General features: G+C 37.6%; 2 protein-coding genes across 2 annotated transcripts; one reads left to right on the top strand and one right to left on the bottom strand.

The window, feature by feature from the left end:
* Positions 1-605: 605 nt before the first annotated feature.
* On the bottom strand, positions 606-5,656 carry LOC311072244 (C-signal). Its single transcript, XM_084097107.1, has 3 exons — positions 5,285-5,656; positions 4,993-5,170; positions 606-1,254 (listed from the first exon to the last, which is right to left on the bottom strand). The coding sequence occupies exons 1-3, from the start codon at positions 5,606-5,608 to the stop codon at positions 968-970; spliced, it is 789 nt and encodes a 262-aa protein (XP_083953233.1). The 5' UTR covers positions 5,609-5,656; the 3' UTR covers positions 606-967.
* Positions 5,657-7,237: 1,581 nt separating this feature from the next.
* On the top strand, positions 7,238-10,642 carry htr7a (5-hydroxytryptamine (serotonin) receptor 7a). Its single transcript, XM_084097099.1, has 2 exons — positions 7,238-7,893; positions 8,551-10,642. Exons 1-2 carry the CDS (start codon positions 7,289-7,291, stop codon positions 9,380-9,382), a joined length of 1,437 nt encoding a protein of 478 aa, XP_083953225.1. The 5' UTR covers positions 7,238-7,288; the 3' UTR covers positions 9,383-10,642.
* The last annotated feature ends 2,490 nt before the right edge of the window (positions 10,643-13,132 follow it).

Here is a 13,132-nt window from a genome sequence, read left to right as displayed (position 1 = left end):
TTTATTTTAGCACCCACAGAAAGACAAATTTACACATCAATCAACACAGTTTCTGACTGATAGAAAAAATACTTTTCACACCATTATCTATTTCTAATAATAAATGTTGCAATTTGTATTTTATTTTCCTTTGTGATTGCTCAATTGGCTCGGCCACCTAATGGAGAGAAGAGTAAAAGACAGTTGACTGAGTGGCAGAGACCAGTAAATACCACAATAACCATGAGACAAAATAACAGTAGCAGTTTTAAGTCTCCACACACCACAGTGTTAACTGACTTTGGTCAGTTCAGTTAGCTTTAGAACAGCGGAACAATTGCACCATCAAATGTCATTTCACTCACTGTGAACATTTTCTGGAAAGTACAGTGCGTGGTACTTTTTACATGCCAAAATAGCTACAAGACTGAGAGGAGCCAAATAATTTAGGAAACTGCTGTTAATGTGACACCAGTGACCTCAACAACTACTTGGAAAGATACTAAAGAACTGGACATCTTTGACAAAATGTAATGAGGAAAACTGAATACTTCTATAAGGCAACACAAACATCAATGTTTTCTTGGATCCAAACAAAACAATTCAGAAATGAAGAAAACACCAAACATGTTTAAAAATGTAATTTATTAACCATCTGATCTAAGCTTATAGACTTTAAAACGGTAAAAATTCATACTGTTATATCACAAACATAAAAATACAAGTGGATTCTTGTGATGTTTTATATTGTGAAATTTGTGATAAGCTCTTTTTATCTGCTGTGACATCCGTTAGTCTTCCTGGAATGCATGTGTGTCTCTCTAAAAAAAACAACAGTCAATTTTAAACCCCAGTGTTTTATTAATATGCAAACATTTATTTTCTGTGCTAGATATACATTGCCTGATTATTTGTTTCAGCATTATTTTGTTATACACCTTATTTTAAAATGAGGTAGACACAACGCTGTTGTTTTCGACGTGACTGTTTACCAAGGTATTTCATTGCTGTCCCATGCATAGGCTTTCCCTGTTTTGTCAATGTTTAGATTGTCTATTATGTTCATAAGGCATTGGACAGAGTATTCTGTGCTGAACAGCTTGTCCTTGGGTACGTTTCGATGGTAGGGCCGAGACAAATCCGTATTCACGGTTCCAGGATGCAGGGATACACACACAATTTTAGATCGCCCTCTACCCAGCTCAATGGACAGGTTTCTGGTGGCCATGTTTAAGGCAGCTTTAGACATCCTATAGCTGTACCAGCCTCCAAGATCTGTAGACAGACATATAAACCAACAGAGTGGTAAGCTTCAGGCTGTTAAGAAATAGTCCAGATGTGGCTGTAAATAACTCTAGTTAATTTCGTCTGAAGTCACTTCTAGCATGCAAGCTATAATTATATGTTAGTAGGAGTAAATAATTTGGGCCTTGCTCTAAAATGCAACATCATATTCAAGTTCTGTTTTATTTTGAGAAACAGACTTAAATGAGGATAGAAAACATTGTGGAAAATGTGTGCATGAGTTTCTTAAAAAATAAGACAAATGTAACATTTGTTTCATTACTGTCATATGAAGGGCCCTAATCAGGTAATTGGTAGAATAAACTTAAGCTCAAGTACAGGTAACTTTTCAGATCATCAGTTTTCATCAGATTTTTGACAGCGTCATTTTTTCATGAAGTTATTGATCTGAAGCTCATGCAGTTGTGTTCTGAATTGAAGAGGCAAAGGAGGTAAATTAATGTAAATAAAAAAACAAACAAACATTTAAACAGGTTAAATAAGCATTACTTATACTATCAAATAAACAAAAACAACCAGTCCAATTCTATTTTGTATTTTTACATTAACAGTGTAATTAATGTTATATTTATCAAAACTAAATATATTTCCTCATCAAGTTGCTTTTTAAGTTTCTCATCAAGTGCTTTTTAAGAATTTTTCACATTTATTCCAAAATAATAACTGTAACAAATTTCATATTTCATTTATGTTTTTGGTAAACTGATATTAGGCTTTTCTTTTTAATAGTCAACTTATTTTCAGATCATCCATCATCAAAGCTCGGTAAACACTGCAAGTGTCATGCACAGACCATAACTGTAAAAAAAGAAAAATGTTTGTAACTAAAAAGCTGTGGGGCACCATTGACTTCCATAGTATGAAGAAAAAAAATACTATGGAAGTCAATGGTGCCCCGCAATTGTTTAGTTACAAACATTCTTCAAAATATCTTCTTTTGTGTTAAGCAGAACAAAGTAATTAATAAAGGTTTGGAACAACTTAAGGGTGAGTAAATTATGACTGAATTTTTATTTTGGAGTGAACTATCCATTTAAAATTATTATGTGTGAATTTATATATATATTTTGTCAATATATTTTATTGTTTTGTTTTTTTGATGACTCCTCACAAGATTTATATCCCTCCGACTGAATGAGTGCACTCAATAACATCCACTATGGTTTCGGACATCACTACAAATGGCTGTCCCCTCAAGTAATGCTCTATTTTATGGGTATAGGGGGTGATTTCAGATTCAGCCAAGGTCTTCAGGGCTCCTAGAAAATTAAAATCCATATGTGTACTTTTATTTTTGTACTGTGGATTATTTTCTCTCCAGTAGCAGTATTAACATTAAGTGACATGGCATCTGACGCACAGAAGCCAATGGCACATGTCACTATGCGTATTGGCATTATCGTGACACACTGACACTGACATGACACCTGACTGACACCGAGTCACGGAACATGTCACTGTATGTTGTGATACCTCCAGTAGTGACTGACAGATGAATCGAGCACCTATACTGACGTAATTGTGACACAAAATCCTAAATAAATAGCCTAATTTTGTGATATTTTTAAATATCAATTAAACGCATTAAAGTCAGTAATATTTTTTCAAATGTGTTATTTGTGTCACGTCTGTATTTGATTGGTATGTGCCACCGAATGTTTTGTAATACCAGTGCTACTTTATGTTGTTCATCTCACAAAGTCACAAACTGCCCATTCTAGGAAAGACACAAAATAAATCTATCATGGGTCACTACGAATAACGTATTAACATTTCAAAAATAATTGTATCGAATTATGAATAATAATAATAATGTTGTACACATTAACTCAGCGATGTAATAAATCATATGTCTGACAGCATAAAGCAAATTGCTATGCAAGTGGCACATGACACAATCCATTGGCACATCATGCCAATATCCACTTGGCCTGTGTCACTAAAACTGACATTTTTAGTGATGGCACTAAATTTGTTGTGGCACCTGCAGCTGTCTGCGTGAGTATAATGTAGATTATGTAACATATGCACATACTTAATTTGTACAACAAAAATGGATTATATTTAGCTTATTGAATAATTCCATAAAATTATTTTTGAAATATTAAAGGTAGTACTGAGGAAGGTCCTGCGTGACCGAAACATTTGTTGAATTTTTAAAACTAGTGCAAAATGCCCGTGAAAAATCAGTTTTTGTGTGTGTTTTTAGTAATTGTTGGTTTGGTGTGTTTGAGTGCTCATTGTTACAATTACACAGCAAAAGTTCAGTGACATTTTTATTTGTGCATGGTAGAAAGCACACAGTGAACTCAGAGAAAACGCTATGCTTGAGCAAACAGCTTGTGAATAGGCAACTACAAATGATGCCCGTGAAAGAGACTGTGAACGCATTGAATAGGATATGTTTAGTTGGTGAATAGCATAGGCTACTATTACACAGTAGCAATAACGTTAAGCGCACCAGAATGAAATATAATATTCAGAAGTAAACAGCATAGCTGACTTACAGATTCAGTTAACATCCACAAATGAATAAGCGCATCGATTCAGGGAGCAGTGCAAAGTGCCCGTGCAAAATCAGTTTTTGTGAGCTGATCACCGTCAAAAAAGTTCAGGAGATATTTCTTAGCGATGGCTGATTTCAACAGTTTCAATGTGATAGCATTTTGAAAAAAAAGTGTCATGAATTTATTGCATTTTTGGGGAAAAATAATCCGTTTTTATAATAAATCTTTGAAAATCCAAATCTGGATTTGAATTTTTTATGATATTATAACCTAAAGATGCTATGTGAAAGTTTGAAACAGAAAATAGTGGTTTTCATCTTGCCACTTTCTTGGTAAAGAAAACACATTTTTACTAAAATTAATAAAAATGGATTTATCACGTTCTGGAACCAAACTATAATATTCAGAAGTAAACAGTGTAGCTGACAGAGTGTTTATGTCAGAATGTTTATTTTTAAACCACAACCTTTTAAAAATGATATATTTAACGATATCTTTAGCATTTCTCATCCAAACAACGTCAAACTTGGCACTGCACTTACTCGTGCCCGTAGCAAGACACCTGTCGAATTTGAAATCCATCGGACTAACGGTTCGAGAGATATGTGGTTAACACACACAGACAGACGTTTCTGTAATTTATAGATAGATGCACCGAGCACTTTTTTGCACTTGTAAATAAATAAGATTACTAGTAGCTCGGTATGTAATCCTTAGCCTAACAAATGATTTTAAATAACTGATTTTTTTATACACTTTTTGGAAGGACTTGAAAGCCACAGATGAGAATCTTGCGCTGGCCAGTGTTACACTCACTTATACTGACACCTACTGGCGTGCGTCCGTGCAGCATCAAGCAAAAATAAAGTTTTACAGTAACGGACGCGACTGTTAATGCTTTATTCGTAGTGACCCATCACCCATGATAGATTTATTTCGTGTCTTTCCTAGAATGGTCAGTTTGTGACTTTGCGAGATAAACAACATAAAGTAGCACTGGTATTACAAAACATTCGGTGGCACATACCAATCAAATACACACGTGACACAAATAACACGTTTGAAAAAAAATATTACTGACTTTAATGCGTTTAATTGATATTTATAATATCACAAAATTAGACTATTTATTTAGGATACGCACCTGTAAACCTAATGGAGAAAAACTTGCACTTGAACTGTTTTGCATATGGATACAAACCATTGTCTCCTATAGATCCCACTCTAGCAGTCATGTTCACAATGATGCCACTGTGCTGTTTCTCTTTCTTTGGGGGCTGCTGGCCAAACGCCCCTGTTCCCTTCTGAAGCAAGGGGACAAAATATTTGGCCATCACTAGAGGACCCACCGTATTAGTGACCAAAGTGGAAATGGTTCCCTGTAAAAAAACAAACATTTTTTTTAACATGTCCACAACATTTGAATATGCCCCACAACGTAGCCTATTATTATTATTATTATTTCAATACTGATTAAAAGGTCCATTGGTCACCTGAGCGGACACGTCCCGTAAACTTGTTTCTCCTTTACCGGATGGATGAAGCATAGCTGAAGAATTAATGATCAAATCCACTTTCCCAAAGGTAGATTTGACACTTTCAGCTGCTCTTTTGATGTCATCTTCCCTGTTGACATCCAGTTTCAGTACAGTCATCCTGCCCGCGTGCTGCGCGCTCAGCTCTGTCAGATGATGTGCAGCGTCCGGATTTCTGCATGTTGCGATAACGGCTGCTGGAGATTTATTTAAGAGTAGATATCTGCAGAAGTCTAAGCCCAGACCTCTGCTTGCTCCCTGCACAAGCGCCACAGCAGCCATGACTCCTCACGAAAATCAGACGCACGTGAATTTGTATTGACTGCCCTCTATGGGCGGCAGAAGGACGCTTACACAACAAACTAGTTTTGTAACTTGTATTATCGTGCGTGTTTCCGTACTAGATGTTGGGAGTAATTTCAATTCTGATGGCATTAAAAAAAGTGTTTTTTTTTTAAGGTAGTAGGCTACAAAGATTAGGCCTACATCTAGTTTGTCAATTATGATGAGGCTAGGCCTATACAAATCACATTGTATTTTATGTAGGCTATATTATATAGGCTATATTTAAAATGTACGACTAATACTAAAGTATCTAATAAGCCAGAAATAGCCTACATTTGCAAATTTAGGCTTACTATATTATCAGCAGAAGCCAATGTAGCATAGTCATTGAACAGCCTTAAAAAGCATTTAGACAATTAAGGGACTCTTAGAATGCCTGAATGTCATTGCATTAGACTCAAAAAGTGGCATCTGTGAAGAAAATATGCTAAAACATTAACTTTACTACTATTCTTTTACATTTTGCAGTTACTTTTAAGCAGCTGGTCCCAATGTCATTTTGGTCAATTTATGATTTCAGTTGCTTTCAGGAGCACACATGTGTCTTAGAAAGAAGAGAGAGAGAGAGAAAAAACATTGTTCAAATGTGTCTCATGCGCGCAGCTGTAATCTTGTGATTATGTGTTTGTGTGATTTAATTATGTGATTATGAAGTATGTGTTTGGGTAGCGCCTTTGCCGTTTGTATATAGATATATAGGTATGTATATATATTTATTTTGCCACTAGGAGGCGACAGTGCAGCTTGTTTCTAAATAAAACTTCAGGATTGATCAGAAGAGTAGGCTAATGATATTCCGTCTGGTTTCTGTGGAATAATCTTATTTTATTATTATTATTTTAATGCTAAAAAGTGATTTTCTTGGGGTTGTAGCACACTTTGCAGAATAGTTATATTAGACCCACAGATATTCCTGATATTAATATATTAGAGACCTAATTAATATTAGAGACCTTCAGAGCGAATAATAACACATTGTTTTTATGATTTAGAGCAATGTTTTTCTATTTTCATCACTATTTCCTGCTCTTCATTTTTTTTTTCAGTTAAAGTGTCCTATGGTTAGCATACCATTTTTAATTAAAACGTTAAAAAATAAATAAAGGTCTGCTGGATGGTGATGATGGCAAAACAATTTTTTCTGACAAAATTGTAAATGTTTTTATTTTACTAAAACTGTACAGGCTGTAACACTAATTACATAGTTTAGGGATATATTGTTGATTTTACATCAGACACAAAATGTTGATATATTATGTTACTGTAATATAGCAGCTAGCCTATATCAATTACAACAATTTATCACGATTATAAACTGCCATCGTGTATAAATAAGCCTATTATCTTCCAAATTCTTATTTGTTGTTGTGAAGGATAAAAGACTGACACCAGCTTCTAGATCACTTGCATAAAAACAACATGACAAACTTCTCTCAGTTTTTGTCGGAACATGGTGTGCGAAAATGACGAATCAATGATCTCCTCTAAAAATAGAGAAATTAGCCGCGCGTCAGTGATTGAACGCTAATCGGATGCGCATCAGTCTTTGCGCGCGCAGCTGTGGTCTCGTGCCATCATCGGTTTCTCTGAAAAGTTCATGAATAAAAGGAGCACGGCATGGTGCTGGGCGATACCAACAGAACTAGTGTCGTGCAAAGCCACGGACAAACTATGAAGCCCTTCATGGCCGAGGAGCGCACGAGAGAGACAGGTGCATGTGTTGAAACATCTAACGGTATAATGATCTCCGAGATCCTCGTCCCTCGACTATTCAAAATTGCAGAGTCTGGAGAAATGTCAGTGTCTACGGGCTCCGGTTCCTTGGATATGAAGCCCTCCAGCTCGCCGATCCTACTGGAGATGATGGAGGTGGCAAACGGCACGCGCTGCGCGGAGCAGATCCTCAGCTACGGAGAGGTCGAGAAGGTGCTGATCGGTGGGGTGCTGACTATGCTCACACTCATAACCATCTGCGGGAACCTGCTCGTGGTCATCTCCGTGTGTTTTGTGAAAAAGCTACGGCAGCCCTCCAACTATCTGATCGTGTCCCTCGCGCTCGCGGACCTCTCCGTTGCGCTCGCGGTGATGCCGTTCGTCAGCATCACGGACCTGATCGGTGGCCGATGGATTTTTGGCAAGTTTTTCTGTAACGTGTTCATAGCCATGGATGTGATGTGCTGCACCGCGTCCATCATGACCCTTTGCGTTATCAGCATCGACCGGTGAGTTTTCTTAACAGTGGACTGATTATGTTCATCATAATGATGATCAGTTTATTGATACTTTCTTTCTTTCTTTTCTTTATTTATAAAGCACATTTAAAAACAACCATGGGTTGACCAAAGTGCTGTACATACATTTTTTACAAAGGGACAACTACATAACATATTTTAGACTAACAGGATCTGTTCAAGAAAATAGGATCTAAGCATAGATTTAAAAACAAAAAGAGATGGTGTGGTTCGGATGGCCACAGGGAGCTTGTTCCAGAGTGTTGGACCAGCAATAGAAAAAGCTCGATCACCACGGTGTTTCAATCTGGACCTAGGGATGGCTAGGCACATAACCTACATAGGCTACATGATAAATGATTTGGCAACACTTTACAATAACGGTCAGTTTGTTATCATTAGTGAATCCATTAGGGATTATTAACTAACAATATACCATAATTTTACAGTTTTTATTTTATTTTAAGTTAACTAAAACTATAACAAAAGAACATTATTCATTGAAATAAAATAAAATATAGAAAACCTAATCGTATTTTATTTCAGCTATAGTTGCCAAGGCAACACTTCTTATTTTTTGTTTAGTTTAAATTGATGTCAAAAAATGTTTCCATCCATGTTTCCATCTATATTTTCCCTCTATCACAGGTACCTGGGCATCACCAGACCCCTTACATACCCGGTGAGGCAGAACGGATGGTGTATGGCCAAAATGGTGCTTTCAGTGTGGCTGCTATCTGCGTCAATCACCTTGCCACCGCTCTTTGGCTGGGCGCAGAACGTGAACGATGACCGCGTGTGTCTGATCAGCCAGGACTTTGGCTACACTATTTACTCAACAGCTGTTGCGTTTTACATCCCCATGACTGTCATGCTGGTCATGTATAACCGCATCTACCGTGCCGCCAAGCTCAGCGCTGCCAAACACACCATCACTGGCTTCCCTCGTGCAGAACAGGAGGAGGAAGAGGAGGATGAGGTGGAAGTGGAAGGGGCCGATGGGACGGTAGGTCCCATGGGTGTGGATTGCGTAACTGTTGCGATCAAGCTTCAGAGGGAAGTGGAAGAGTGTGCGTGTCTGCCTCGAATCCTGCGAGGAGTGGGCAGGAGGAGCTTGGACCGCAGGAGCATTTCCATATTCAAGCGAGAACAGAAGGCGGCAGCCACGCTCGGGGTGGTGGTAGGAGCGTTCACCGTCTGCTGGCTCCCGTTCTTTCTCCTGTCCACGGCCAGGCCCTTCATTTGTGGCACAGAGTGTAGCTGTGTCCCGCTGTGGGTGGAGAGAACCCTGTTGTGGCTGGGCTACGCCAACTCACTCATCAACCCCTTCATCTATGCTTTCTTCAACCGCGACCTGCGCACCACCTACCGAAGCCTGCTCAGCTGCCGTTACCGTAATATTAACCGCAGACTGTCAGCCGCCGGCATGCATGAGGCCCTACGACTGGTGGAAAGACCGGAGGTGGTTGTCTCTGGGTGACCTGAACAGTGCACATAACATACAAAGAGTTCAGAGGTTAACATTTGGAACTCGCAAGCCTAAATGGTCATGATGGCATTTAGGAAGTGTCATGTTTGGAAGGTGTCATGGTGTACTGACAGTACCTACACAGTCAAAACAGTGGCTACTTCAGACAGAGGTGCATTATGGTCAATGCAGTTGCATTTTCTCATCTTTGCTGACACAGGAACACACTATCACTGGCTTTTCTTTAGTAGAACAGCAGAGAAAATACACATAGCGGATGGATCAAATAGAGTACAGGTTCTGTTTCAAACCACAAAACAAGAAATGGACAAACCCTTTTCTCAAAAGTTTTTCACATTTTAAAAATATTTAAAACGGCATTCTTTGTGTTATATTACCTTGACAGAATATATATATATATGAATTCAATTATTTTTTTTAATTCATATGCAGGACACGTGTAATATTGCATCAGTATCCTGATAACTTGATATTGTGAAAATCTTGTCCCTCAAGGGATTTGAGGGAATCGAGATATACAGATCAATAGAACTGTAGGGAGAAATCTGTTTAGATTGATCCGTTCTTAAAAATAGAAAACCGCCCAGCTCCGCTTCTGCTGTAAAAACGTTAATCGAGCTCAACGAGCTGTGAGAAACTGGTTTGTCAACTGTCAGCACCTGTTAGCTCACTAAGTGTGTGATTCATCTGTGTCTGATTCTTGCTACTTTATGCTAAACACAATTTACCATTTCTACTTTCAGTCTGCACATGCTCACTCCGTATAAAACCACTGATTTTATGCCTTGATGGAAAGTGCGTTAAAAACAGGTCTAATGTCAGCTAAGCTTCTTCCTGCAGCTGTGGTTAAGCCAGAAGCAACAGGAGGTAATCTGATCACCAATCAGTAATTAAAGGGATTCTGATGAGATTGACTCAGCTCTTTTTCTTTTTGTTGGCAGCTATTTATAGTCGGGTTCTGCGTGGATCTTACGCAATTAGCTTTTATGTCACAAGTATTTATTTAGTATACTTGTCATGGAAAAATTCCCTCAGAATTACCTGTGCATAAAAATAATATCATCAAATTTGTTTATTGTTTAGACTTTTGTATAGTGCTAAAGTCTAAAGTCTGCTTGTGTAAATATAAAAAATGCACCAAAATGTAAAGATACCTATCTCAGTGTGTCTTTATTGTTGAATACATGTTTTAATGTCACTTCTTGTGCATATTTTCCCATATGAGTTGGAATAAATGATGAGAAAATTGGGATTTTTGTGAAGTACTTTTGTTTACAGTTCGGATCAACTCCAGAACATTGACAGATCTATATCAATTTGAACTGCTGCCTAGTTACCCCACTAATATTTTTTTTTTCCCATTAGCATGCCATTTCTATGCCTGCACCTTGAATATTGAATACACCTAGGCAGCACTCAGGGTGAGCGAAGGATGGCGGGAGAAAGAAAAGAAAGAGAAGCGAAGTGCGGGGGAGGTATTCACTTAGAATCACTAAAGCACTTGTTATGACTCAATTGTAATTAGTTGTCCGGTCATTGAGGCCCTGCTGGGAATTCTATTTTAAGGGTCCATCGTGTCTACCTGTGACAGCTACCTGCCGCTGGTGAAAGATTCATTCACAGAGAGGCTGAACTGCCGATGATGATGATGGTCCTGATTTCACACCAGTGTTTCACTCAACATGAATCTACTCTGGTCCATGAGTATTGTATGAGCTCCTGCTGACACAAAAAATAATTTCTGCCTGCTGAGCTGAATAAATAAAATAACATAAAGGCTGATGCCGCAGTGGTAGATGGACTGGAGGACTGTAAAATTATAGGTCATAATAATTCCCCCACTGAGAAAATCCTTTGAGTCATATAAGAGTGTGATTATAGCCCATATGGACTATAATCACCTCTGACACACTTCTGTGTCTTTTTATTACTTTCCTAATCTTCCTACATCTTTATTTCCTTTTTTTCCATCAGCGTTAAGGTGTTCTCTCCATTCATCGTGACAAATGATCAATGATGTGATTTATTTCAGATTATTGACTCACCTGAGTCCATTTCTCCTTATGAACACTAATTAATTATAATTTTTTTTTGCATAAATTAATTACATTTGGAACCTGGAGATTAATTCTGAAAATCACATTAGGCCCAGCTCAATTATCCTGCTAAAATTCTGCTAATATTTTCCATGAAGCTCATATGCGTCCTTGGCATTCACACTTTGTCAACTTTTTAGAGCGCTCTGAGCAAAATAAATAATAATCATAATAATACAATTTCCTCTTGCTTTTTTTCTCTCGTCTTGCTGTATAGAACCAGTCAGTGGATCGTTGAACTGCTCTTTATGTGATTTGTGTGCCAGAAAAATAGATACATCTGCATTCTTCATCAGTCTGCATGCCATTTACATATGAAGTGCCTCATAAGGTGGTCACAGAAATCGCTCCCCGGCTTCCTGCTGAAAGAAAGCGAGAGAGATGAGAGCACAGAGAACCAGAAAAATAACAAGAGGCTTGATCTGTGAGCATTCTGCGCACTTAGCGACTGATTAGCTCATACTTGTGTTTGGCTATGTTTTAAAAAAAGAAATAAATATTCAAGCTGCCTTTTTTCACTACAACAGTAATTACAGACACTGATCATGATCACATAATTTGCATTATATAAAACTTTATTTAACAATCAGAAAACAAAAATCATGATCATGTGTTCTGATTGGGCTGTTTGCTAAAAGGACTTGTTGCTGCTTCTAAAATGTTGCCTGTTACTCATCGGTGCTCATTGCTTTTGTCTGTCACTCTTTTTTTTTTCATCAGAGTGGAAAGCTGTTCAGTGTCTAACTACAGGGCTTTTTTCGCCGCACTGATTATGTGATAACCTAAGGACGTGCTCAATTGCCAATGCAGGTAATTATTATAAAGGTTAATGTAATTATGTCTAAAATAGATCATAATGATATTTGAGTGACTGTCTATACATTTGGCTTCCATCAGGTTATGTTCCTCTGGAATAAGAACCAAAAGGCAGTACAATGTAGAGAAGTGTACAACAAGTCCTAGTTCCCATCATTCTTAATTTTTAAATAAAACTGGACAAAATACTTGAAGCAAAGTTATAATCAAGATGTGTGATGTGTGAAAAAAGTGATGTCTGGAGGGGGTATTTGCACAATATTTGCTTTTAATGACACTTCAGGTCCTAATAAACAATAAAAATATGAGTAGTATGTTGTATTGGGAAGAAGTATCCACTAAACTCGGTTAAAGTATAAAAAAATTTTGTCAAGAAAGGCAAATTCCAGCATATTATTAAATATGGGTTTTACTGTATTACACAAAAAGCATAGAAAAACCAAAAAGCTCACAGGAAATTAGGCATTCATTGACTAAAATGTAATCAGTTATTAATATTTTGTTGGTTCTCCTTGATAACAGCAGACCATTATTTTGGCATTGACCCGCTAAACTTTGCACATGTGTATTGCTTAACTTCTTTCCAACCCTCCTTAAGTTCTTCCCAAAGTTGAGCTTTAGTGGAAGACCTGCATGTCTTTTCACAATTCAGGTTTATAATTTCCTGCAGGCTTTCAATGGCTTTAAGGTCAGGAGACTGAGGAGGCCACTTTAAGACTTCTAGATGCTCAGCATGAACACTTTGTTGCATGTGCGGTGAGTACATCTGATGTCCAAACAGATCCTCCATATACTCACTACATTGTGTTCAGCAGGATTCCAGTATTGG

This window comes from Abramis brama (genome assembly GCF_963993115.1).
Source record: "Abramis brama genome assembly, chromosome: 21".
NCBI lineage: Eukaryota > Metazoa > Chordata > Actinopteri > Cypriniformes > Leuciscidae > Abramis > Abramis brama.
This window is presented reverse-complemented; position numbering and strand designations above follow the sequence as displayed.

What these genes read in the sequence shown, in the direction of transcription:
- LOC311072244 (XM_084097107.1), bottom strand. Translation starts at nt 5,608, where the DNA reads ATGGCTGCTGTGGCGCTTGTGCAGGGAGCAAGCAGAGGTCTGGGCTTA. An exon ending in TACGGGACGTGTCCGCTCAG is followed by an intron (nt 5,171 to 5,284) that starts GTGACCAATGGA and finishes GTTTTTTTACAG; the next exon opens with GGAACCATTTCCACTTTGGT. An exon ending in GGGATCTATAGGAGACAATG is followed by an intron (nt 1,255 to 4,992) that starts GTTTGTATCCAT and finishes GTCTGTCTACAG; the next exon opens with ATCTTGGAGGCTGGTACAGC.
- htr7a (XM_084097099.1), top strand. Translation starts at nt 7,289, where the DNA reads ATGGTGCTGGGCGATACCAACAGAACTAGTGTCGTGCAAAGCCACGGA. An exon ending in TGCGTTATCAGCATCGACCG is followed by an intron (nt 7,894 to 8,550) that starts GTGAGTTTTCTT and finishes CCTCTATCACAG; the next exon opens with GTACCTGGGCATCACCAGAC.